The 27,269-nt window shown below is 38.5% G+C and overlaps 5 protein-coding genes across 6 annotated transcripts; 4 read left to right on the top strand and 1 right to left on the bottom strand.

Moving 5' to 3' along the window:
- Positions 1–329: 329 nt before the first annotated feature.
- LOC129375108 (ras-related protein Rab-5A) lies at positions 330–8,449 on the bottom strand. Of its 2 annotated transcripts, none has more exons than XM_055053939.1 (6): positions 8,265–8,449; positions 4,717–4,938; positions 4,397–4,548; positions 4,124–4,246; positions 2,899–2,992; positions 330–2,747 (listed from the first exon to the last, which is right to left on the bottom strand). In XM_055053939.1, the coding sequence occupies exons 2-6, from the start codon at positions 4,880–4,882 to the stop codon at positions 2,632–2,634; spliced, it is 651 nt and encodes a 216-aa protein (XP_054909914.1). In that variant the 5' UTR covers positions 4,883–4,938; positions 8,265–8,449; the 3' UTR covers positions 330–2,631. The 2 variants fall into 2 exon arrangements, with proteins under 2 accessions (XP_054909914.1, XP_054909915.1); XM_055053940.1 differs by having other exon boundaries at positions 2,924–2,992.
- A 655-nt stretch (positions 8,450–9,104) lies between these two features.
- Positions 9,105–12,087, top strand: otud6b (OTU deubiquitinase 6B). Its single transcript, XM_055053894.1, has 8 exons — positions 9,105–9,304; positions 9,733–9,881; positions 10,127–10,222; positions 10,463–10,663; positions 10,853–10,973; positions 11,066–11,127; positions 11,235–11,341; positions 11,722–12,087. The coding sequence occupies exons 1-8, from the start codon at positions 9,238–9,240 to the stop codon at positions 11,804–11,806; spliced, it is 888 nt and encodes a 295-aa protein (XP_054909869.1). The 5' UTR covers positions 9,105–9,237; the 3' UTR covers positions 11,807–12,087.
- A 3,240-nt stretch (positions 12,088–15,327) lies between these two features.
- LOC129374958 (ecto-ADP-ribosyltransferase 5-like) lies at positions 15,328–16,494 on the top strand. The gene is made up of 2 exons (XM_055053670.1): positions 15,328–15,333; positions 15,778–16,494. The coding sequence occupies exons 1-2, from the start codon at positions 15,328–15,330 to the stop codon at positions 16,492–16,494; spliced, it is 723 nt and encodes a 240-aa protein (XP_054909645.1).
- A 3,657-nt stretch (positions 16,495–20,151) lies between these two features.
- LOC129375186 (ecto-ADP-ribosyltransferase 5-like) lies at positions 20,152–20,700 on the top strand. The gene has a single exon (XM_055054104.1). The coding sequence runs from the start codon at positions 20,152–20,154 to the stop codon at positions 20,698–20,700; it is 549 nt and encodes a 182-aa protein (XP_054910079.1).
- Positions 20,701–23,459: 2,759 nt separating this feature from the next.
- Positions 23,460–26,894, top strand: lrrc69 (leucine rich repeat containing 69). Its single transcript, XM_055053927.1, has 8 exons — positions 23,460–23,690; positions 23,773–23,899; positions 23,980–24,052; positions 24,690–24,885; positions 25,032–25,103; positions 25,195–25,296; positions 25,379–25,558; positions 26,771–26,894. Exons 1-8 carry the CDS (start codon positions 23,499–23,501, stop codon positions 26,876–26,878), a joined length of 1,050 nt encoding a protein of 349 aa, XP_054909902.1. The 5' UTR covers positions 23,460–23,498; the 3' UTR covers positions 26,879–26,894.
- The last annotated feature ends 375 nt before the right edge of the window (positions 26,895–27,269 follow it).

The raw sequence follows: 27,269 nt of genomic DNA, 5'->3' as shown, positions 1-27,269 counted from the left end.
TTGCAAAGTTGTTTTAAACAGGCTATAAAACAAAAACATTGTAGTGATAGAACATTGCGATGCTTTTATTCAGCAGGAACCGAGTCGAGGGGAAGAAACCCTGTTGCATGGGTTCACGGTCCAACAGGACGATGACAAACAGTTCAAAACACTTAGTCAAAGCCCTGACTAAATCCAGTTAAGAAGCTGAACCTTTGTCCAATCTGAATGATCTTGAGTTATTTGGCAAAGGAAATGGGAGCAGGATTTTAAATGTCTACAGTTCTAAAACGGTGAAAACCATGCGTCATTTAACACAGCAACGTTTGTGCAGACAGAAACTGCCCAACTACAATGATAAATGATCAAATTTATTTCAGTATTTTGTCATTACATAACAGTACTGTAAAATGCTTGCATTTAAATGTGTTCTGTTGCAAAGAAGTGTTGACGAAAAAAAAAGGGAAAACATACAATTCACACCCCTGTTGGGTCACCTGACATCTGTTCTCGTTCCTGCATTACGGCAACAATGCTTTCTGAAATGCTGCGGATTGTCAGACCATCTCATTTATCCCGATTCCTTTTTTTTGGGGGGAGGGGGATTTTCCAATAGCTCCGGCTGTGGAAGTTCAGCTGTACTTGGGATATAAATGAACCATACCAACAAGAAAAACAAACAAACCAACAAACAAACGGCAACAGAAAGGTCATTTTTTTGACAAGCAGAATCTAATATGCTTGGGTATAACATTTTAGAAGTGTAAATAAATGCAATTTTATTTTTTTTAACATTTGTTAATAACACTACATACATTAATATAGACCACCACTGATTATAATTTAACCATTTTTGTGAAAAGAAACAGCAAAACTCCAAACCCAAACTGTAGCTGTTCTCCTGCTATCTGTACAGTTTTTTTTAACCCCTAATGATTATCTAGATAACTCCCTAGCAAGCATTAGTCACTAGAAAAATCAGGAAAAAAAGTAGACTACACCGCAACACCATATTTACAGTATATTATTTATATATTTATATTATGTATATATTTATAACACACTGACTGAGATTATGACAACATAAATTCATAAGCATCATTAGTGCAAGGCATGAGTAAGACCAGTAAAAAAGTTATTGACAAGAAATAGTCTAGATAACTAATGTGTGTGTGTGTGTAACCACATGTGGGGACATAGAAAAACACAAATAATGTGCTTAACATTGGTATGAATGAAGTGTAACAGACTGTGTGTCTATGATCTGCAGAGTGAGTGTGTGTGTGTATTCCATTGTGCAAGTGTGTGTAATGTGCATGTGACTATAAGTCTACAGTTGAAATCAGTCACCAGCCAGCCCAGGCAAAGTTCGAATATACCGACACGCCGACGTGTCTAAAGCACTTCCTAATCCACGTGTGAAATAATTAGAATTCCACTTTAAACATGAAGAGACCTCACATATTGCAGCATCCCACTCACAACCACCACCTTTGTTTTTTTTTTTTTGTTTCTTTTTTACCCTGTGCAAACCCTGCAGCGGTCAAGCAACACTGACATAATGAGGAAGGCAAAGAAAAGAAAAAAAAAAAAAGCTCTTTGCATAAACAAAATCGTCCAACCCCAGTTTGACGGTTGACACGGGATTAACGAAAGGACGCGACGCATAAGAGATGAACGGTTGCTGATGTGTACCTTAGAGGACCTCTCTGTCTTGCCGAGGGGAGGGAGGGGGCTTTCAAGTGTCGCAATGGTTCTTGCGGACACTCGATGCTTCAAGAAATACTGCAAAACATGATACAATGCCACAGCGGGCAAAAACAAGCAGGCACAGTCCCTCGGAGGAGACTACAGGTAGAAAAATGTATAACAACGCGCTCTAATTCTAATCTGATGAAGGGAAAGCCAGTGGATTGCTGAGGGAATCAAGAGTTTAAAGGTTTCTTTTCAACTTTGAATAAAAGGTTCTGAAGAAGTGAGAGGGACACAGATCTCAGGGTTCCTTTTTGGCTTTCTACTCAACGTCTTTTCTTTTCTCAGAGCCACAAGAAGTGGCTCTTTGTCTCCAACATTTGTCGCTTTGTTTGTGCTACTATAGACCAAAAGTAAAACACAGTTGGATTTTCTTCTTCTTTTTTTTTAACCCGCGTAAATACACACGTATGTGCATAGACAACTTAAAGAAAAATATTCTAAATAACCAACAACAACAAAAAAAAGTTCTACCAAAAATGACCAAAAGCAGAAGACTGGTGGAAATAAGAACAGAAATTACCAGAAAAGGGAAGTGACCCCCTTCCTCAAAATTGAACTCCTATCAAAGATGTTGGATGAGCTGAGGTTTCTAATATCAGATCACTGATCCATCAATCAACTGGAAAATGTAAAGTAAAACAGAGTGGTTAGACGGCGTCTTCAGGTACCAGCAGAACCTTAATGGAAGAGGCAGATCCCCAAAGACATCAGTGAAATGGCACTGACTTTGCTACTGAGATAAAAAGAAACAAAAGTGTGAGGGAGGATATAGGGCATCTTTTTCTGTTTCAAACAAAGGGGGGGACACGTTGCTTTAGTAGCTGCAGTGGCATCGGGGGCGTCGGCCACATTAGTTACTAGTTTACAGGTCAGGGAGGGAAAATTGTGTTCTTCATTTTAGGTAGAGCAGCACGGAGCCTTGGCTGGCTGAGCAGCTTCTGTCAGGTCCACTCCCTGGGTCCGACCGCTGTTAGCTCCTGGAGCATGAGCCTCATTTTTTGGCAATTTCTTTGCTGAAGATAAGAAAACAAAGAAGCAAAAATAAACAAATGCCAATTGTTTTAGTAAGAGAAAGCTCCAGCAATAGATATTTTTTAAAAATATTTTGACAAACATAATGTTAGATTTAACATATCAATAGGTAATATGTCAAGAACTATTTACCGATAGCCATAAATATCTCATTCACATTCATAGATGTCTTGGCTGATGTCTCCATGAAAAGTAGGCTGTTGTCATCTGCGTATGATTGAGCTTCCTGTAAAAGAAGCATGAATATTCAACACAGCTTGACACATTACCATAAAAGACAAGTAGAGAATACGCTGCTAGACCAGCAGCATCCAAACTTTTTTGTCTTGATTGCCAAACTGATCAAGTTGAAAGCACAGTTGGATGTTTGTGGTTCTATTAACTCCAAAATAAAGATAAATGCAGAAACCTGGTAAAATAAACGAGAAACAATTTGTGTTGCGCCTAATGTTTCTTCTATTTTACAAAGATTTTATTTCTCTGAGCTAAAAGATAAAATGGGTGCCATCTCCATCAAACGCCTGTGTCTGCAGACCACATTTGAACTGTTCATAAAATGTGGCCTGAATTTTGAGGGCTACACAAAAATCTTCAAAAATACACATTATTAAACATCTTAATGCAGGATAGATATTTTAGAAAGTAAAGCGGTGGTAAGGTGCCAAAGTTAAATAAGAAATTATAGCCAAGCTGTTTACATTTATCACAGGCCATATTTTTAGGGCACCATTCATCAATCACCACACATTGCATGTTTACTGTTATTATGTAGCCATAGTGAAAAACCAACAAACATGTGGATAGTCAATGTGGAAAGAAAATCATTCATGATTATCAAACTACGTTACAAATGAAAATCTAATATGTGCGGAGTGCATTTATTCTACGACTCAATACCTGGCACAGGTTCTATCTATCAACTGACCACTTTTTCTGTCTCCTCTTCAGAAAACATTCCTCTATCATTATGTTGCCACTTTTCCAGAGATTTAAAGTATGTATCTAACAGTTAAAATAATAAGACCCTCTCCTCCATCTAAAATGATCTGCCTCTACCAGGCTGTCTTCCAGAATTGGCCTGTATTTAGCTTCATACACATGAAGCTAAATAAAACAAAACAAGACCTGGTTAGTCTTGTTTTGTTCCAGCAGATAAATTCATATTTTAACACCTTAGAGTGCGGCTGTGAAGTAACAAAAACACTTGAACTGTTACTGTACTTTTTGCAAAGCAATCAGAATATTTGAAATGTTTCTCTTAGGAAACAAACAGGTATGAAATGATTGGTGATTCGATAAAAAAGAAATAAAAACCCAAAGACTAATTGCAGGATTGTTAAGTGGGTAACAGTGTGACCTGAAAATCCACAGCTCTCTTGGAGGCCAGGTCGGCTTTATTTCCTGACAGAGCGATGACTATATTAGGACTAGCTTGTCTCTGTAGTTCCTTCACCCAGTTCTTTGCCCGCGCAAAGGACTCCTGCAAAACACACACCATGTGACATGAGTTAATACTCTCGCTTTACATCATCCTGCAATCAGATGCAAGCAACCAGGTTTCATCTTGCCTTCCTGAATGCATGCAAGTATCATCAGTGCACCTTTCGAAACAGAGCTTGTACAGACTCACCTCGTTTGTGATGTCATAGACCACGATGGCGGCTTGTGCTCCTCTGTAATACATGGGCGCCAAACTGTGGTACCGCTCCTGACCTGCAGTGTCCCAGATTTCAAACTTCACTGTCGTGTCATCTAGACACACTGTCTGGGTGAGAAAAGCCGCTGAGGGGACAGAATGAGGCGAGAGGCTGAGTTGGAGTTGCATGACGAGCATCCAAACGTAAAGAACTGGTCACATTTAAGGAAAGTCTCCAGAATATTCCAAATCTCAGAATAATTCATCTGCATGAATTATTCACACATATATCAGAACAGGTCATAAGTTCTTACCTCCTATTGTGCTTTCTTGGAATTCGTGGAACTGGCCCTTAACAAAGCGAAGCACTAAGCTGGACTTCCCAACAGCTGATTCCCCCAACAGCACCAGCTTAAACTGACAGATCTTGTTTCCAGCATTGGGTCCATTGGGTCTTGTAGCTCCTCCTCTGCTGGCCATGGCCTAATCAGATCCTCTGCTATCCTGTGGGCCAAACTTTACGACCTGGGCGTCTGCTGCAGGAAACAGGAAAAGAGATGCTTGTTTACTGCACAGTAATAACATAAACTTCAGAACGCAACATAACTTGTCATCCAAAACGTTCTAAACATGAACACATTTCAGGGTTTGTTTATATATAAATACACAGCATTTGAACATAACGTATTAAATATCCACATTAAATATATGTCAAACACAGCTAAATAATAGAAAATCCATACAAAAGAAGAGAAAATGGTGCCTCTTCTCGGACAGACGACCAACCCCAACCCTGCTTTAGTTTACTAAGAAAAATTAGTAAACTAAAACGTCCTCACAGTAAAGCCGTTTCAAAGTCTGTGTGATCAAACTGCATCAGGTGATGCTGGAGTAATGAATGAAACTTGCCTGGATTTCACCAACATAATTTAATTTTTTTGGATAACTGGTTCTCTAGAAAGGTATTTGAATGTTTGACATTCTTCTGACAGTCAAAAATACTGCATTTCACTCAGCCTGGGGCGTTGTAAAACAATACTTTAGTAATCGAGTACTCTATAGAATGTTTTTATGATTATCCGAGGAATCCTCTCTCTCTCTGAGCACCATTCCAAACGTTCGCTCCAAAGCTGTGACGACGCGATTCCAATGCCACAAAAGCTGTCGTAGTCCAGCCATCGCACCTCGAACTTCGACAATCCTTATTTGTCCTCCAAACTCTGCCAAAACGCAGCACAATTCAACACCATGTTGCCAGCACTTTACAGCAATTCATCGGCGGAAGTAAGAGCGCTGCCCTCCACCAATAATGATCCGGCCGGAACACGGTGTGCTACATAATAAAATAACAAAACTTTGAGGCAGATCAATTTTCCTCGCGGAATATTAATAATCGAGGTACTCAAATCATTCGAGGAACATATCCTCTATCAAACATCTTCCAGGACAAGGCAAAATATAATAAAAATAAACAGTTATAGGCACCTCTCCGGAAAAAACTGACCAGCACAAACAATTCATCTCTAAACATCTCTTTGGACCAAAACAGCAGAATAATATAAATAATTTCCGTTATATGCCTTCAAGCTGTGGGTCTCTTTTTCTCAAACATGTTTTACCAGTTCATGTGTCATTACTGACTCATACACTAATGAACTGAACTGAACGCTGCAACAAGAAGCAGAGACTTGACAATTGTTAAGAGTTGAAATCACTGTCAAAGTAGTAAGAAGGAAACCAACACAAACAGACTGAGAGAAAGAAACAAAAATCCTGTAACGAAGCTGTTTTATTACAGGACAGAAAGAGAAGGAGATTCGTCCCACCCACACTATTTAAGCCCCTTTTCTCTGTGAGAGCCACTGTTTAGATGCATACCATGCATTATTGACTAACTTATTTAGGAATAAATTCCAACTGTGAAACACATGGCTGTTGTTGGGAAGTAAATCTTGCCAGAGCGGCATGCAGAGCAGTTTATAAACTCCTTTAAATACAAACTTGGACCTGTGGCATGCTCTCCACTGGAAATTGATACAAATACTGGTAAAAAGTCAGCTAAATGCAGGCTGGTATTGCTCTTATAGAAGTGCTTGACCCAGTTTGCTTCGACCTTTTTTGTAAACACAAATGCGGAAATATTCTTTCCATTTTAAAAATATCTATATCCATGTAAACTTTTCTGTTCATTAATAAACTCATCAGGAATGACAAGAGATTATTTATCAACTTACAAAACATTTAGAATGTATTACGCTTAAAAATGGCATTTTTATATTCAACTGACAGCAAAAAAAATAAAACTAGGTAATTTAGGACTGCCATTTTACTCACCCTAAATATCAAATACTTTATTAGTTTATTAAGCGGTCATCCCATCTATAGAATGGGGTTTAATTATTTAATTTAATTATTCCAGCAATAACTTGTGAGTTAGTGAAAGGAGTGAACTACAACATATTTTTTACAACACTATATAGAGCTTGGCCGAGTTTCTATCTCTTGTTTTTGTGAAGCTTTGACCAATTTTTCTCTTTAAGAGCAATAATATAAGAGAGCTCTGATACCAGTATTTAAAGCGTGTTTTCAAGAATTTCTTCAGTGATCAGTCATTATTTATGCTAGGAGCAAGAGTAAATACAGATTTTTACTAGTATTCTACAAGAAATACAAAATAATTTAGTCAACATCTTCCACTGGCTTTATATTAGCAATTTGAGCAAACAATTTGTGAATATGCACATTTTCTTGTGCATATTCGCAAGAAAATGAGACATGTCTGTTCAGCCTTCCTATTATCTGTTTCGATTAACATTCTCTTGCTACAATGAATGAACTAAACACATTTCAACAAAAATTGTTTCCTTTTAAATAGCTTCTCAGATCTCCACGCTTCGTCCGACACCTTGGTAATATAGAACATCGAAAATATTGAGTCTTCCTTCCACAATAACAACTTCCACATGGAGTGTTGTTGTTCTTGTTAATACAATTAGAAGATATTGGCATGTTTTGTCAATTTTAAGACAACCGGATTGGAGGTCACACTTAAAAGTCAAAATTGCCAACGGGATAGGCAAGCAGACAAATTATCTGTGGAGATGTATTCGAAAGATATAAAAATAAGCTTCATTTTCAAAAGGCAATTTTAAGGAGGAATGTCTATAAACACATGCAGTAGAAAACATGAACACACAAGGAAGAGCAGCAAGAAGATAGTCCCTGTCTGTTTGTACAGACAAGGACTGTCAACAAACGATGCACGACTGCTGTGCTCACACACTCGGCGCACTTAACAGTCAATCGTTGACTGTAAACAGACTGGCTCATGCTAGCTGTGGCCCTGTCTGTTTTGATATTGGATAGCTACTCCTTTCCCAAATGTAGCTGGTTAGCTTGCACATTGCTAACATACTGCCACCGACTGCTAACTTGACAACAAATTTAACCATTAGCAACTGTAATAATATACCACAAAACTGCACAAGAGTAAAAATAAGACAATAGTATAATAAAATCATGTAAATTGGATGCTAATTGCTAAGGTTTTTGCAGCACTTAAACGGGAGTTGCCAAACCCCTAGCAGTAGCATTGTTAGCATTCCACCCACCCTTTAAGCTGGTAACTAAACGAGCGGTTTTGTCATAAAACTACCTAAACCAGTCGTTTATAAAGCCACCACACCACCACACACTATGGACAACAGCACTCAGTTGAACCCGACTAAGACATCTAAGTCTGTACGATCCGTGGCTATCAAACATCACAGACTTTAGCCGAAGCCAGCTAACGGAGACCCAACAGAGCAAACGTTAGCGCTAATCACACTCGACCAGCTGCTAACGCTAACATGTCCGCTACCTGAGAGCCAGGCGATGGGGGGAACTTTTACTCCCACCACTTTGATGTGTTTTACACACGGAATCCGGGGCACTGCGGTGAGGTTGGTGCGGGGAGCCGAGAAAACAATTTCAACAATCCCGTCACGTCTCCTCCTTTCTTTCTTCTGGCAACTTCCCCTTAGAACCAAAACACACGACGAGCTCTTCCGCTCTGCGCCACGTCACACAGCACGTCGGCCCTGGCGACACCAGCAGCACAGTTTATGCTGTCAGAGACTTCATGAGAAAGAGCTTGATCTTAAAAGCAATGTTACAATAATATAAATATAGGCTTGCCACAATTTTTAGACGTTTAAGCAGCTTTCTATTATTGAGAAATAATAATTATTCTCTCACAGACATGATGCAAGTGTCACAGCAGTGAGTTGGACATTCATCCTCACACTAAAGTAAAAACAAAGAATAAAAGAATAAGCAGAAAATATACGTGTATAAATATAGAAAAAGAACAATAGGTCATCAGCTGTTTTTTCTGACAATATATCATTCTTATCTGAAGAACTAATTAAATTAATTAAACAACATTTGCACACATGACAGGATAAGCTAGAACTGCGCATTAACATTAAAGACTAAGCTGAACAAAGAATGACATTTTAATTGAAAAAAAGGAAGCTCGTTTTTGTTTTTCAAAAGAAAATACAGTGGGTTTGCAATGTGTTTTAAGGGTCATATTCATCAGCCATGGATATAATTTTAAATGTTATAAAATAAGCTGGAGGCTGAAGTAACATGAAATGTCCAGCAGGTGGCGATTTAGGTACACTTTTTGTTTTTGACAAGGAGAAGAAGAATTCTGACGCCCATCTTCAGCGTAGCTTCCGTAGGGCCATCATAACACGTTTTATTAGCATTGTGAATCTAATGTGACATTACCTTCATCACATCAAGTGCAGCCACATTTCGTACATTTCATAGCAGCAGCGACAGTCATGGAGGAAGAGACCCCAGAGGAGCTGCTGATTAAGCGGCACCGGAAGGAGAAGAAAGACCTGCAGGGTATCAACACTCACTTGCTGTTAATCTCCTGTGTCGGCGGCGGTCTGACAATGTGCCGTGACTTAGTTTTTAACGGGACTGCAACTGTATAAGGCAAGGTTGTGGTTCTAGTACAGTTTGTTTATCATTTTAGACCAACTTCAAATATCCCAAATAGTAGAAAAAAACAAAAACAGGACAGAATCATTTTGCTTGTCCTTTTTTTCCAGTAAAAGTCGCTTTGTATCATAGCAATCGACGTTTGGACTCAGTTTTTGTTTAACCACTCCTATAAATAATTTTATTCTTCTATCCTGAAAAGTCTTGGCTTTTCAGCTTGGTAGAACTTTCATGTTGTAAAAAGTAATATATATAAGTTGACATAATTTAATTTTAGAAAGCTGTATTAATGCACTTTATTTTATTGTATTTTATTTTATATTTTTTAGCAAAGATACAGGGTATGAAAAACAACGTCCCTAAAAATGACAAGAAGAGGAGGAAACAGCTGACGGAGGAAATAGCAAAGTTGGAGTCGGATCTCAGTCAGAAGCATGAGGAGGAACTCAAGCAGCTGGAGTCTAATGCAAAAACAAAGGTAACCTCTTTACTTACAACTACTGACTTATCAAAAAATGCTAATGTGCTCTGAATGCTGACGCATGTTTCAGACATGACCATTTATCTCTCCTTATCGAAATAACGAATACATTACCTTTTACAATACGTGGCATATTATTTAAACATCATGCAAAAGAAACTGTTCTTCAGATAACAGTGTTACATCGACTCACTACCAACCTCAGTAAAATGACCTGTTCTCCCCTTCCTCACCTTAACCAGGTGGAGGAGGTGGTGAACGGTGTGGAGACCATAAAGCTGGAAGGCGAAGAACAAGAGACCAAACAACCACGAGTAACCAAAGCACAGAAGAGAAGGGTGAGAAGGTTTTTATAATGCTTGCAATGCTTACAATACAGTGTTACTGTATTGTAACCAGCAAAACTGGTATACATGGATGTACACACATAGAATGGATGTACAGACCATTCTATCAATTGGTCTGTAATGTACTTAAAGTGCAGTTATCTTTTAGTTGAAATAAAATTAAGAGTTTACTACCTTTGAATATTTATTTATTGCTTCCACTTGAGCATTTGCATGAACATTTCTCTCCAGGACAAGAAGGCTGCACAGGAGAAGGAGAGAGAAAGCAGGATAGCAGAGGCAGAGGTGCAGAACCTGCAGGGCGTGAGGCACCAGGAGGGTTTAAAGCTAGCTCAAAAACTTGCCCAGCAACAGCTTCAGATAAAGGAGATTTCATCTGATGGACACTGCATGTACCGTGCCATTGAAGACCAGCTAGCACAGCGATTAAAGGTGGCTTATTTAAACGGCATGTTGAAATTATTTGACTATCTAATCAGACGTGCACTCAGCAAAAAAAATGCTGATGTTCTTTTGGTAGTTTCTCCATTTGAAATGCCCAGTTGGGGAATTTTTAAGAAACTATTTGTGCTTGTTTTCGATGCAAAATCACATTGCCATAATTCTTCTGTTTTCTCTTAGTTGGGGTTAAAGATGAATGTGAAGGAGCTCCGATCCCGCACTGCTGAGCACATGAGAAACCATGCTGACGACTTTCTGCCTTTCCTCACTAACCCCAACACTGGGGACATCTTCACACCAGGTACCTGACTTCCTTATGACTCTACATGAAGATACTGACCGAGGTGCAGGTAAAGAACAAAATAAACGTTAACATTTTGTGTTTGTTTCCAGACGAGTTTGAGAAATACTGCAGCGATGTGGAGCACACAGCAGCTTGGGGCGGCCAGCTGGAAGTACGTTACTATGCCACTTTATTTGTCATTTTTTAGGAAAACATGCATTTAGAGCAGCTAATTTGTTCTTATGCTTTTCAGTCATTTTGTATTACTCTTGTTCATAGCTCCGAGCTTTGACTCAGGTGCTAAATTTGCCAATAGAAGTGATCCAGGCCGACTCCCCATCAATCAGGATTGGAGAGGAATATGATGGTGAAGTCATCACTCTTGTGTAAGATTGTTACTTCATAAACACACTTTAAACAGAAGGAACAAAGTTAAATAAGAGATACCAGTGTGGTTAGCAATGCTTTACATCTGCATTAAACAGTGCGATTACATTTGCATCCGTTTCAGGTTTTCTGCATTTAAATGTAGCCTTTTTATGCAAAGTTAGTCTCTCTCATGACTTTGATGCACTGCAGCACTGAGAGCATTTTTTCTATTTGTAGTTATATTCCAATAATATATGCCTTTGCTGTTGTTAATGCATGATTGAACAGCATGTAATTAGGAACATCTGACAGCATAATGGCCATCTCATAGTGTGTAAAGTTGTTGGAGGTAAATAAAGTTATTCAGTCACAGAATATATTTTGTTGTTGCTTACAGATATATGCATCATGCCTATGGACTAGGAGAGCACTACAACAGTGTGGAGCGGTTAAAGGATTCAACCGGTGCTGAAGACAACTGAGAGTCCCACATCTGCGACAGAAATAAATGTCTTTATTTAAGAGAGAACGAAACAAACGCTTCATGAACTGAAGTCTGTTTTATTATTTGTGTAGATAGAGGTTGTTGTACGCCACCTCTGAGACGGTTATGAAAACAAACTGCTTTTTTTTTTTTTTTCCTGGATGGAGATTATTTTCTTTCAGAGTTTAGATTGAAGAGAAAGGGTCAAGATATAAAAATCCATCATTTCAGTAAGATACTGAATTGTTGTGCTCTTATATTAAACACTTTTGAGCCACATTGATTATCTGGAGGTTTCCTTGGTTTCATTACAAGCATTTTTTTGTTTACACAAATATATGTGGGCAAAGTATGGGCAGCCTATAAAGTACTGCTTTATTCAGTCTCAACCAAGTCTGCTAATGATCATAGTTATGATTTGTCAATAGCTGGCACCGATGGATTTTGTTTTACAAATCATACTGCAACACTTACATTTCATTAATATTCCTGGCAGAAGCAGGCCAATACTCCCAAGTAAATCCCATAAATACAAGGATGATTCAGAGGAATCAAACATTTTCTCTGCTCCACAGAGTTTTTGTAAAACCACAAAGGGCGACAAGAAGATGTACAACAAAATGAATGTACATAATTATAATCTGCAGAATATGTAAGAACATGCAGTTGGTGCAGGGGTGTCAGAATTGCACACACTAACAAATTATGTAAAAAAAAACTGAAAGGGTTTGAATTTGGTTTATAATTAAGAATAAACAAAAATATAGAATGTGACATGTTAATAAAAAAGCAATACAGAACTGGATCACACAAAGATAAAATGACGCAAAAAAAAAAAAAAAAGAATCCTACAATGATTTTAACCCAAATTTACCAAATCTGATGGTTCCACTAACATACAAGAACTTTTGTAAGCAAAAATGTGTAGTGCAACCATTATCTTGACAAGCTGATCAGAATTTCTCACTGACCGGGATTAATTTAAGATTGGAATTCAGGAACCAATCAGCTCTGCAAGAGCTCTAACAGAGCAGAATGATCTGTATCTATTTCCTGATTGAACAGGTAAATTGCTGCAGGAAGGAGCATAAACAAAATGCAATAATTGTGCATTGGTTTGTCACAATGCACAATTATTGATGTAAATCTGTTACTGCACAGTTGGATGCAATAAAGCCTCTCTACTGGAACCTGTCTTAGATTTGGTTTGAGAAAATTGTTTCTATAAACCCCTGATTCCAGCACAACATTGTATCTTTAATGTCTTACATATAGTCTTACACATGATGTACTGGTACATTTACAACAAATGTTTTAGAAAACACATCTGCTCTCACTGGATTTTTCAATCCTTTGTCGCCTGGATGAAAAACATTACAAAGTGTTTCACATTGGTTTATGTCCATAATTCCTTAGACTTTTGTTTTGAACACTTGAAATACTGACAAACTGGTGGCCTGATATTTCCTGTTTTATCCAGTTTTCACCAAAATATTGAATAGACTCTAAATGAGTCAGAATTAGTCATTATTTGTTATGAGGGTGGTATTCTCCCACAGTGTCTGCTCTGTCTCTATGTAGTCATCATGGTCTACATAACTGTAGCCTATAATGGAAAAACTGACCAGATCTGGTTAAACAGGCCTATAGCATTCTAAAGTCCATGTAAGTGCAAATTTCTATTAGTGATTTGTTTATTTTCTTATAACTAACAAACTAGACACTCAAAACAAACCCCCCTCCTTGGTTTAAACAAGTTCTAGAGACTCTTGTGCTGGTCACAGAGACTCAAAGCCTAGTTTAAATGAAAGCCAAAAGTGTCTCCTTTAATATATACAAACACTTTTATAGACCACAGGTGTCAAACTCCAGTCCTCAAGGGCTGCTGTCCTGCAGTTTTTAGATGCACCACAGGTTCAAAACGCTGGAATGAAATGGCTTAATTAACCTCCTTGTTGTATAGATCAGTTCTCCTGAACCTTGTTAATGACTTAATTATTCTCTTCAGGTGTGGTGCAGCAGAGACACATCTAAGTTGCAGGACACCGGCCCTTGAGGACTGGAGTTTGACACTCCTGTTATAGACCTTTGACTATGAGCCTAAACCAGACATGCACCAGTCTCAAAAAACAGAATTTCTCCAAAGGGGTTGTTTACTTCATGAGCTGATAACTATGACTCAGCTACCACTTTGGAATCCTATCAAAATATTAACTCGAGACATGTGTCTTTTAAAAAAAATATCGGTAGATTTTGCCACCCTGAAATGGATAAAAAATTGAAATTTTGGCATCTGGCCAATGGACTATTTGAAGGCAATATTCAAACTGAATACCTATTGCCAAAATTTACAACAAGCAGGAGGATTTTATTTCACTTTTTTCCTTTTTTGGCTCAATAGAAACTTTATGCTATAAATTATATTCACATTACAATACAAGTTTTGCATGAAAATTGAGTTATTTGACTCTTCTGTTTGATAACATTAACAATGACAGATAAGATTCCAAATGAACAGTTGAAATTTTTATGACTCATATATGCTGTGGTATATATTCTGGCTCTGGACTTCATTGCTCACACTTTGAGACAGCTCTCTAAATTCAATAAGTCTTCATTCCTTTTGGCAGAAATCACCTTTACATAGGTGAGTGAATTTAAATACTATTCACAGAAAATATAAGTAGCTTATTTTTGTGTTTGTGAAAATAATTTATGAATTCTTTGTTCTGCAGGAGAAAAAAGAGAACATGTTGATCTTTATTTCACTATGTCTTCTCTGCTGGGGACATTTCAACGGAGTGGTGAGTCTAAAATCTGATGGTCCAAACATTTGATCACAAATTAATATTTAAGAATTATAGAAAATATTTAATGTTGTTTGTTTTCTTTCACAACCTAAAATATGCTATGCAAGTTACTTTGTTTTGGGGCTGAATTTTTCTCATTTTTTTATTGAGAATTATTCTGCATTAAATTTTTTTAACATATGAATATATGTTTGTAGGAGGGCATGCAGTATTTTGTCCTCTTATCGTTCTTTATGTTACAATTTTATTTTCTGTTCTGTGTTTGATATCTACAGTTTCTTTAACCCTCTATTTGGTTGTTTTAGTATTCCTTATGTTCATGTAATGTCAGGCTGTGGTCATTTGTTATGTCTTTGTGTTTGTTTTGTCTGGAAAAAATAATTTTCGTTTTCATTTGATGTGAGATGTAATCATTTTAATCAGCAAAAAATAAATGCTTAAATCACATCATATCATATAATATATCATATATCATATCATATCATATCATATCATATCATATCATATCATATCATATCATATCATATCATATCATATCATATCATATCATATCATATCATATCATATCATACAGTACTGTTGCCTTGCAGCAAGAAAGTCCTGGGCTCAATTCCCTGCCTGGCGTCTTTCTGCACAGAGTTTGCATGTTCTCCCTGTGCATGTGTGGGTTCTCTCCGGGTATTCCGGCTTCCTCCTACAGTCCAAAAACATGACTGTCAGATTAATTGGTCTGTTTAAATTCTCCCTAGGTGTGAGTGTGTGTGTCTCTGTGTTGCCCTGTGATAGACTGGCAACCTGTCTAGGCAGTACCATGCCTGTTGCCCGAACATTAGCTGGAGATAGGCACCAGCACCCCTCCATACCCCACAGGGGATGGATGGATGGATGGATGGATGGATGGATGGATGGATGGATGGATGGATGGATGGATGGATGGATGGATGGATGGATGGATGGATGGATGGATGGATGGATGATATACTATAGTCCCAGCTTTGTAAGGCGTTTTATGTGGAATGCATTTGTTCTCTATGTGCACAATCTGTCCAGGAAGTAGAAATGTCACAGTGAATGTTGCTTACCTGGTGCAAATATGATTTTTGAATCAATACTGGTGATAGTGAAAAAAAGAACAACGTGATACAACCTGTCTCAAAAGTTTTTTTGTCCTTTCTTTCTTTTGCAGAGGTCAGAGGGAATACAACTAGAACTTTACGAAGATTCGATTGATGACATGTTCTCCAATTGTAAAGAAGAGATGAGGAAAATGCTCTCGGCCAAGTTCTCTTACAAACTGGAAGAAAAAGGATATGAGACTCATTGTGTCGACGAAAAAAGCAAAATAGAAAAGATTGATGATATTCTGACCCAGGAGGAACTGCAAGCAATTCGTGTCTACACAGAACATACAAACGCAGTATATAAAATATTTAACCCTGCAGTCAGGACAGGTAAAAATGAATATGGTAAAAATATATGTCAGTTCCACAAATTATATTTCTTGCTTGTATCTTCTGTACAGAAATTAAAAATAGCAGACAAAGAAAAGTGCTATACTACTTACAAACGATACTCCAGTGAAGTTAAATTTAAATCAGATAAAATAAGACTTGGTAGCTTTGCATCCAGCTCTCTGACACCTGACCAGAAAGATTATGGTAAAAAGTCCTGCCTTAAAATCAAAACGTGTCATGGTGCTGACATAGAAAAATATTCAGCTTATCCTGAAGAGAAAGAAGTGCTTATACCACCCTATGAGATGTTCGAGCTTACAAAAAATAATGATGTTAAAGAACTAAAGGACTGTGAAACTACATTTGTCTTGGAGAGTATTGGCACTAAGAGCAACCTGGATTGCAAATTAGTTAAAAAGTGACTTATGCTCAATGCTTGAGAGTACCAAAGTTTTGGTCATATAATCCTTTTAAATATTGTGTAAAACATTACCATTAACATTGGCTCATATGTTTCCATACTCTTATTGTATACAACATTATCAACAGTTTTAAGTGTATGAATTGGCTTCCATTAAATCAATAAACAACTGAAACAATAAAAAAGCTTTTTTCATTGAATTGTCTCTGCAGTACAAACAACATATGTAGGCCATGAAAAGGCAATAATTTATTTACTAAACTTTGTTCATGAAACCTTATACTATAACCTCTATGATTGGTTCAGGGGCTGCCTTTGTCTAGAAAACATTTAGAAGATGACTACTGAAGTTAAAACTTGAGCTTTGCTCTTAGGTTTACTTGCAATGGTAGCTATCAACTGTAGTTAAAAGGTTGACATACTGTGTACCTTTCTAAAGAAGACGTTAATGAAGAAACAAATGTTTTCCTAGGTTTGGAGTAATTTTGAGTGACCCACAAGAGAGTGGTAGTGAGTTAACAGCTGACACTTTATTGTCAACAGCAATATATCTAAAAACAGCAAAGCCCTTTTCTGAAAAGAGTATTTGGTCTTATAACTTTGTAAATGGATGAGCAGAAATTCCTACATCCTTGTTTATCAGTCCTTAGTATATACAGTTTCTATAATCTCTTTCTTTTTACCCAGGTAGTGCTAACATGTTGATGTAATATGTTATGTGTTAACAAAATGGCAATCAACAAATCTGTGGTCTAAGGCTGCTTTCAGTGCCGTTCCAGCTTAAACATATAGTGAATAAATTGATTTTCAATCCGTGTTTTGCACCAAGGAGTTAATATTAATAAACACATGTTGACTTAGGCTCTGTAAGAGCCCTATGAATGAAATAAGTAATTATTGATATGACAGGAGCATGCGTCTTTGACACTTTGGGCGTGTCGATGTGGGCGTGACGTCATCAAGTATGAATGAAAGGTCACTCTCCTGCTGGCTTCGAGTGTATGAGGAAGGTCAGTCCTTGCAAAGTTTGGAGCATGATAATCAAAATGGAATAAATTGATAATTGTGACAGAACAAAGAAATGGTTTGGAGTTGATTGACACAAGAACAGATGAGATGAGATTGACTCACTTTCTTAAAATCTTCCACATTCAATCTGGAATCTTAGAACTAGTCTACACTATCAACAATGTTGATTTCAAAATTGGACGCTTTTTGTCAAGCAAAGAATAATGTTACATGTAAATAAAGGAGAGTGGTTAGCAGGTGGACATCTTCGATCTGGTACTCTGCGTTCAGCATTAGAAGCTGTACCATTTCATTCAGATCCATAGGAGGATCAAAAATGTTCTCTGTGTGATTTAAATAAAACTAAAAATGCGATGGACTTATTTAAGTCCTTGATGTTTACCCAGATTTTTTTTTAATGTGAGTGACGAAGATCAACTACAGTATTTATTTAAGTATAGTTAGTTTCAGTTAATTAGTGTTTTTTAAAAGCATGGCCTCTTCGAAAGAGGACACTTTATGTGTAAAAGATGTTCATGTCTCTGTCTATGTCTTTGGATATGTCTTTGTGTGTGTTATAAGCCCAAGGGTCTGGGCACCCTTTATGGTGTATGGCACAAAATAAATAACTAGCTAACTATGATTAAGTATTTATTTATTTATTTGGAAACGATGGCTGTTACATAAAAACCTATAGCAGTAAGGTATGTTGTTTCCTCGCAGATAATTTGCTGAAAACTTCATAGCTTCAAACTGGTGCATTACCTAATGGCAAAATAGCAATTGGCTAAAATTAAAACCTTCAACACAGGCCACTCATCCAGAAAGCAATGGTTTCTCAACATTGGAGGGTCTAAGCCCACTTTGCGAAGGAATGAATAGAACAAGAGGCTAATTTTTACTAGGCTATGCAGGATGTGTCGGTGAAGATGAATCTTCCTGTGGCAAACCGGGGCACAAACAGTTAAAGACGCTTTGGCAGTAGCGCCTTCATTTCAGTGGAAGTCAAAGTATTGACATTCCTTTCTTCTCAGTCAGGACAAAGAATGTGTTGTTACCTTATAATTCTGTTGCTTTTCCTATTAAGTCTCATCTTGATTGTTAACATAACTAGTTTGACATCAGAGGAACACTTAAGGAGGGGAAAGCTTAGTTTAGTTTACAACAGAACTGCGCTTCCAATTTATTGCTTCATTTTGGAGAAGCCATAAGGTGAGTAAAGATGAAGCCCAGTGATTAATTCTCTAATGCTTTTTGTAAAATTTCAAACGATAGCTAATATTTCTTAAGTCATCCTCACAGAATTAAAAAACCGGGAGGGCGAGCGATACAGTTTGGTTTCCCCAGAGGTCATTCAGATTAACACTGGTCTCTGCTGGTTTTAGCTTTTGGATCCTGGTGGTTCCCAGTACAAAACTGGGTTACAGAAACATAAAACAAACAAACAGAAATTTTACACCAAATTAGGCAAAAGTGATAAAATGTAAACAAAAACTTTCGGTGCTAGAATTGCACAAAAATCTGTGACGGATGACGGAGTCCCTGCTCTAAATTCCGTGAAAGACGTGTACGAGCCTCGTGCCGGAAGCCCGATGAAAGGCCGTTGTAAACTGCATGATTGTGAGCGTGAGTCGGAATAAAAATACCAGGTATTTAGTTCCATATAACCCAGTAGGAGTGTAACCAATAAACCTTTTGTGGGTGCAAAGGCAAGAACCCCCCACATGACGACTTTGTGTTTTTGTGTTTGTTATGATGTAAAGCATTTTGAAATGTCTTGCTGCTGAAATGTGCTATGCAAATAAAATGATTGATTGATTACAGCTGGAAATCCAGGATCAACCAGCTCAATGCAGGAGCTAGCAGGCGCTGCAAATTCAGTATGGAAATGGAATTATCTGACTGTTCTGTTTGGTAACATTAATGGAAATAAATATGATTCCAAAGGAACAGTTCAATATTCCACATCTCAGATGTTATGTAATGTATAACTTCTGACACTTTGAGACAACTCTCTCAATATGAAGTCATTCCGTTTCTTTATTTGCAGATATAACCATCACACAGGCGAGTGAATTTAAAAACTATTCACATGAAGTTCAAATGTTATTTCTGCATTTGTGAAAGTCACTTAGGAACCATGCTCATTATTTTGCAGGGGGGAAATAAGAAAACATGATCTTTGCTTCATTGTGTCTCCTTTGCTGGGTCCACTTCAATGGAGTGGTGAGTCTAAAATCTGCCTGTCTAAAATTGTATCACAAATTAATAATAAAAATATCATAAAATGATAGGATATATTTTCTGTCCTTTGTCTTATTTGACAGCCTAAAATATGTTGCACAATGTACTTTGTTTTGGGCAGTGAATTCCTCATTTTTATTGTGTGCTTGCTTTAATTTCAACTTAATACTTCTAATCACAAATAAGTTATTTCTTTCTCCCTTTTTCAACACATTTATGCAATTTTCTTCTATGTATGAAGGTGGTTATGCAGTATTTTGTCACCATATTATTGTTTTTTGTGTGAAAATTAGTTTCACATGAAATGTGTCGATTACTGTGCTTCCCTGTGTTTGGCGTAAAGACGTCTCTCTAGTCTAGAGTTTCTTCACCTCTCTTTTCCTTTGTTTTGCAGAGGTCTGTCAGAATGCAGTTAGAATTTCATGAGGAATCAATTGATGACATGTACTCCAAGTGCAAAGATGAGATGACGAACAGAGTCTTTGACAAGTACTCAGAAGAACTGACAAACTACGGATATGGAACTCATTGGGACAATGAAAGCAAGATAAAAAAACGTGATATTCTGACCCAACAGGAACTGCAAGCAATTCGTGTCTACACCGAACATAAAAACGGAGTGTATAAAGAATTTAATGTTGCTGTCAGGACAGGTAGAAACATGTATGGTACTTCATTTAAGTTCCACATTTTGTATTACCTACTTACGTCAGTTGTGCAGAAATTAAAAACAGTAGACAAAAACAAATGCTATACTACTTACAGACGAAACTCAGTTCCATTTGAACAAATGGCATATAATATGCGATTCGGTAGCTTTGTATCCAGCTCTCTGACACACAGCCAGTCGGCGTATGGAACTGAGTCGTGCTTTAAAAGCAAAACCTGCCATGGTGCTGTAATAGAAGACTATTCAGCTCATCCTGAAGAGAAAGAAGTGCTTATACCACCCTAAGAGACATTCAAGATTATAAAAAGTAAAGATGTTGCAGAACTGCAGGATTGTAAAACTGTATTTGTCTTGAAGAGTGATGGCACTAAGAGCAACCTGGACAATAGATTAATAAATTAATGCATGGTTGATTTATTTTATTGATTGAGTGAATAATTGGTAACTTACCATTTTCTTAAAAAACCTGAGTTTTCTCATATCAAAAGGCTTGATCGTCTTTCAAGCACTTAAAGGCTAACATTAGTTTGTTGATTGTTTTATTTTTTTAAAAAAGAACAGAACTGCGTGAAGTTCATTTTGCATCCAACACCAGATTGGATTCTTTCTCTTTTCCATTTTGAATTGTATTTAAACCGTAATCAATTACAAATTTAATGATGGACCTTGACTGAATGTTTTAATTGTTGATTCTATGTCGCATGACTTTGTGTTTTTGTGTTTGTTATGATTTAAATCAGTTAGAAATGCCTCGCTGCTGAAATGTGCTATGCAAATAAAATTTGATTGATTGATTTTAGAATGACTCCGCTATCTCTGTTCCTGTAACAATCAGCTCCACTCAAGGACGACCAGTAAGCAGCGAAGAGATCCGAAGAGATGAAGGTCCTGACTTTTACCTAAAGACGGGGAGTACTTTCGTATGTAACCGCCACTTCACACCGGAGGATTTTGTTAGCGGATCCACAGCCAGCCGCCTTAAAAGTGGAGCTCTTCCTTCCCTGTTTGCCTGGAATAACTGAGAGAGTCTGCTTTCGAGAGGGCGAAGAAACGGCAGCTTGTCCTCAGAAAGCTAGCCAGGCTGAAGATGCTACTGCGAACCATGACTACACGGCACATCCACCCGCAGGGGCCGGGGCGGTTGTGCGCATGCGCGGGGCCGGGGCGGTTGTGCGCATGCGCGGGGCATGGGCGGTTGTGCGCATGCGCGGGGCCGGGGCGGTTGTGCGCATGCGCGGGGCCGGGGCGGTTGTGCGCATGCGCGGAGCCGTGGTGGTTGTGCGCATGCGCGGGATCGGGGCGTTTGTGCGCATGCGCGGGGCCCGGGCCGTTGTGCGCATGCGCGGGGCCCGAGCCGTTGCGCGCATGCGCCGGGCCAGCACGGTTGTGCGCATGCGCGGGGCCCGGGCGGTTGTGCGCATGCGCGGGACCGGGCGCTTGTGCGCATGCGCGGGACCGGGTGCTTGTGCGCATGCGCGGGACCGGGCGGTTGTGCGCATGCGCGGGACCCGGGCGGTTGTGCGCATGCGCGGGGCCCGGGCGGTTGTGCGCATGCGTAAGGCCCGGGCGGTTGTGCGCATGCGCGGGACCCGGGTGGTTGTGCGCATGCGCGGGACCCGGGTGGTTGTGCGCATGCGGGGGGCCGGGGTGATTGTGCGCATGCGCGGGGCCCGGGACGTTGTGCGCATGCGCGGGGTTCACGCTTCCGAGTTTTATAAACGGATGTGGGATTGGACAACTTCCGGTGGCTATAGCGTTAGCATTAAAAGGCTAGGAAAATGGCTCAGTCTCGGCACAGTTGTTTTTGTTCAGTCCCTGGTTGTTCATGTGGGGCAAGAAAACAGCCTCATCTGTCATATCATATGTTCCTGACGGACCCGGACCAACGGAGGCAGTGGATCCAGGAGATCCGAAGTAATGAAGGTCCGGACTTTTGCATAAAGACGGGGAGTACTTTCGTATGTAGCCACCACTTCACACCGGAGGATTTTGTTAGCGGATCCACCACCAGCCGCCTTAGAAGTGGAGCTGTTCCTTCCCTGTTTGCCTGGAATAACTTCACTGCACCGGCAATGAGAGAGTCTGCTTTCGAGAGGGCGAAGAAACGGCAGCTTGTCCTCTCAGAAAGCTAGCCAGGCTGAAGATGCTACTGCGGACCATGACTACACGGCACATCCACCCGCAGGTAAAAGATAGTATATTGTATATATTTTCCATGTAAGAGAATTTCAGTAAAATATAACTGTTCCTATAATAATATTATTATTATTATGATCACATAATAATGAAATTATGAGATTATGTGTTTATGTATTTTGTGGAGAGATTAAGTCAATGGCTCCGAATCACAACATGTATTGATCTTCACAGAAGTAATGTTTCAAATATATAATTAAAACTTATTGCTAACCGTATGTTTTGTTATCTTATTTTGTGGTTTTACAGGTGCACTTGATGAAGCTCTGGATTACTTTAGTTTTTTTAGTTTGCCCCTTATGGGCAAACTAAAAAAAAAAGCTTGAATCAGAATGAGAAGCAAACTTTACTGAAGCCCAATTCATAAATGCTTATTTGTTGATAATTTCCATCCAAAGTCTTAAAAATGAGAAAATATAAATATGACTAATGGATTATGTAAAATTTACAAAATAGGCAGAACATTTTAAGTGCTTTTATTGTGACCTAAATATAAATTAAATAACATTTATTGAATACATTTTAAGGCAAAATTATTAGGTAATCAGTTGGAACTATATTTACGCTAATAAATCATTAATCAAAAATGAATTGTGAACCGATTAATTGTTTGTATCCACAATCTGGATTGCAAATTTGTTAAGTGACTTACTGACTGGTGATACCTTATTTGACCACATGTATGTGAGATTTTTATATTACTTAAAGACACTCAGACAAAAGGAGCATTAACACATAAAACCTGTAAAACAGTGACCAGCTTGTTTAGTTGAGGCGTGACCAATGGAGGTCGCATTTCCCCAAAGCAAGAACTTGAACAAGATTGTTTACTTTTGTCGCCATGGGAACTCAACAGAAAGAGGGCAACAAGAGGTGGGATCAGGAAAATGGCCTCTGGTTTTGCTCTGAGAGGAACCGTGGTCAGAGCTTTATGTGGCAAAGGAAACTCTTTAAACCTGAATTCAAATCAGTGGAAGAGTGTCCCTGAGTTTGTCTCCAGATTCCCAAAGCTCTCAGTCCTTCTGTTGTGCTACAACTCTCTCTCTGACCTCCCAAGCCATTTCCAGTCTCTAAATCACGTGAGTCTCCTCTTTATTTCTCGTAATCTGCTCAGCAAATCACAAAGATTGCTCAATCTACCATTTTGACTTTATCTTGAAGCTTACAGAGCTGAATTTGGGAAATAATGCCCTGAGGGAGATTCCTATAGCCATCAGCTACCTGGGTTCACTGAGGAAACTCTACCTCTACCGCAACAAAATTGATGTGGTGTCACCTGACGCAATTGGTAGGCAGGTCTGGACTGTTTGGGGTTGGTAACACAGACTCTGAATCGACTCAATGACTGTGTGTCATCATGTTTTGAAGGTAGCCTAAGAGACCTTGTTGTCCTCAATCTCAACCACAACAAGATTAAAAGGTTGCCACCAGAGATTGGCAGGTAAATAAATGTACCAACTTTGTCTAAAATTGCTCTTTTTTTCTCTCTCTCTCTTCACTCGCCACAGTTTTTTTTAGATTTTGAAAACTTTTCACTTAATTTCTTTTCTTTCAGTAGAATCATCTCACAGTAAAAAAATGTGGAAAAAGTAAACCTTTGACCTCTGTATAGTTAGTACTTTGGCTCCCTTGCTGTTTTCACTAAACATTATCCCACATTATGTAAAGTGAGTTTGCTCCACTTTTTGCCTGTGAAGCAAGCCTGATGCTTCTTCTACGACATTTTCTAGAGTTTGCGTCACACAGAAGCAGATCTTGGTTGGTTTTAGCTCCGGTGAATCACTTCTGAGATGATTTTGGACAAACATTTTAGTGTGAGAATCTCAGTTCACTGACTGAGGCCACCAGGTTCTTTTTACTCCTTTATCATGCCCTTCCTCACAATTTGTATGCAAAATAAACCTGCATCATCATCCTTGTCACACAATTTAAAATGTTTTTGAGTTTATTATTTATATTTTGTGCATTAAATTAGTCTAAGGCACATAACGCATTTACCAGCATCAGAGTGGTGAGATTATCAAATGAGAAATATTATATTCCTTTGTTAGAGATTTTGAAAATCTGTTTATTTGCAGGCTGAAGAAGCTTCAGCTCCTCAGTATGATTGATAACAAGCTGGAGGAGCTTCCTGGTGAAATTGGTTGTCTTAAAAAGCTATCTGAGCTCAACCTTACCTTTAACAATCTCTCAAGGCTACCTCGGCAGCTGTACTTTTGCATGAACCTCGTACAGCTGTACGCAGCCAGAAACAGGCTGATAAACCTGCCAGAGGTGGGTATGTACTAATTGGTTTGTTAAAGCAGCCATAAATCATGGCAGCTTGTAAGATGCAACAGCTGGATGCACCAAATTTAAGTCTGACTTTTTTTACAAAATACATGGTGACTAAAACTTTACCCATCTGGCTTTTCCTGCAGGGAATAACAGCTCTTACTAAGCTTCGGGTTCTGGATGTGGCTGGGAACATGCTGTCCATATTTCCTGTAGAGGTACACTGGACAGTAAAATCCACAACATCACGGTTTTCTGGTGGAAAGGAAATAAATGACATCGCATAATGTGTACATCGGAAATGTTTAGTTCCACCTGCTGCATTTGAAGGAGCTGCGCTGTGAGGGAAACTGGCTGATTAAACGTAAACCAGTGCCACTACATCCGCGACCCGAGATCCTGCCACTGAAGGTCAAGTTATTCTTATAATCGATCATGTTTGCAACTCAAACGCTTGTCGTTGCGCAACTGTGACCCAGATGTGTCTCTATAGGAGCTGGCGGCCAGGTTTGTTTTGTTAGAAGTCAGAAAGCAGTTCTCGCTGATCAACCTGAGTCTTCCTCACTACCCAGAGGTGAATGTCCTGTTGTCCAGCAGCAGCTTTTGTACAGAGTGCAATAGCCCCTTCCTCACTACCTGGTTGGAGTGTGTGCAGTTTGTCAATCTGAAGAAGGTCAGAATGCCACTTTCTACACTCATTGATATCTTCTGTGTTTGTGATGAAAACCACGACAGTGACATGTTATTCTAATTTTTAATCCACGTGCTTCAACATTCAAATGTTCGCATGCAGGTAAAACTTGACCAAGAGGATGAAGTATGTTCAACAAACTACTCATTTTGAATTTTTTTGATTAGTAAAATGATCAGATTGCACCTGGAGGACAAATGATAAACTTGTACAAAGGGAGCGTCAGTTTGCGAATGAGTCCTATTTTGGACAAATTTCAACTTAAAGGTCAATGATGACCAACTTCAGCTCTGAAGTTGTTTGTGATTTTGTGTTTTCACATTCGTTTTCAGTTTTCTGCTAACTTTTCAACACCAAGTAATATAATGTAACTTTTTTTATGTGAACAAAACGTGATTTCCCGCATGTTTTTGTGGACGACTTACTTTTTCCTGATAGGATCCTCTCCCTGGACTGTTAATGGATTTGCTTTTAGCATGATTTGACTTCATCATTTACTTCCAGGATGGATAAAAAGACTCCTCGGTTTTCTCTTTAATGTGTACAAAATCTATGTTGAGTCAAAAAGACAAATATTTAGCTTGTTTTGTGACATTTTTTAGCCTAATGAATGTTTTTTTTTCTCTGAAAGCCTTAGGACTTATCAGCAGAATAAAAACAAAATATTTTTTTAATGCATAAGTGATCAGACCTTATCAAGAGAAAACCATCAATTCAGCCTCTGATTATTTGGTCGTCCTTCTTTCTAATCAACATACTTTGTTCTTGTGTCATATTTGAATAAACAGGTAATTGCCCATGTCTTCACAATTTAACTTTGGATCTTGACATGTTGCAATTAATGATAGCTTTGTAAAATGACTTGTCTTTATCTTCGTAAAAATGTGATACTCTTATCAATCAATAATTTCAGGGGCTCAGGTTCTTTCAAGAACACTGGAAGTGTGGAACTATAATGAAATATTCAACCTCGACCTTCTCGTTTGTGGAAACACTGTGCATACGTTCATGTTTACAAGAAAAAGAGAAAGAAAAATTTTATTTTTTTTTTACTTCCCCCTTTATTATGTACTTATCTTTTAAATGTCTTTATTGACAACAAAATAGATTTTTTTCTTTTTAAAGCTCATTCTGAAGCAGTGAAGACATTCAGCGGCTAAAGTCCACTTCCTCTGTGTCGTTTGTCTTCTGTAGGACATGAAGATGAAGACTTCGCTCACTATCCCAGTCCGGGCTCTCCTGTGTTCATACAAATGCTTCAGAGCACAAGACCCCTTCTACTATGCCATTGAGAGGAAATAAATACAGAAATACTGAAGGGTGCTTGTCTCTGTGTCCACAGAGTCAAGTGGCCACTAGGTGGCAGCAGAATGACGTATTTTTTTTAAATGCATGCCAGGTTCACTGTCAGACAAAGTTTTTTTTCTGTCTCATCTATAGTTTTTATACGACTCGGTGAGGGAGACGTCAGGCTTAAAGGATGAAGGAGGCAATCAAAAGCACTTTTAGTTTAATAACATCTTTTAATTGTCTTTGACGGCTACATGGTGCCAGTGTTCTGTGCACAGGTCGACTTGTGAAGGTGTGCATGCAAACGGCCTCTTATCTGTTTATGAAGGCCAAGGAATATGTGGCGCTGCTCAATAATTTATTTAACGACAATATAAAATCTTCCCCCTTACCTTGTCTGAAT

Source organism: Poeciliopsis prolifica, unplaced genomic scaffold (genome assembly GCF_027474105.1).
Source record: "Poeciliopsis prolifica strain line A6 unplaced genomic scaffold, Auburn_PproV2 SCAFFOLD038, whole genome shotgun sequence".
Lineage (NCBI taxonomy): Eukaryota > Metazoa > Chordata > Actinopteri > Cyprinodontiformes > Poeciliidae > Poeciliopsis > Poeciliopsis prolifica.
Note: the sequence above shows the minus strand (reverse complement) of the source record. Positions and strands in the feature narration are given on the sequence as shown.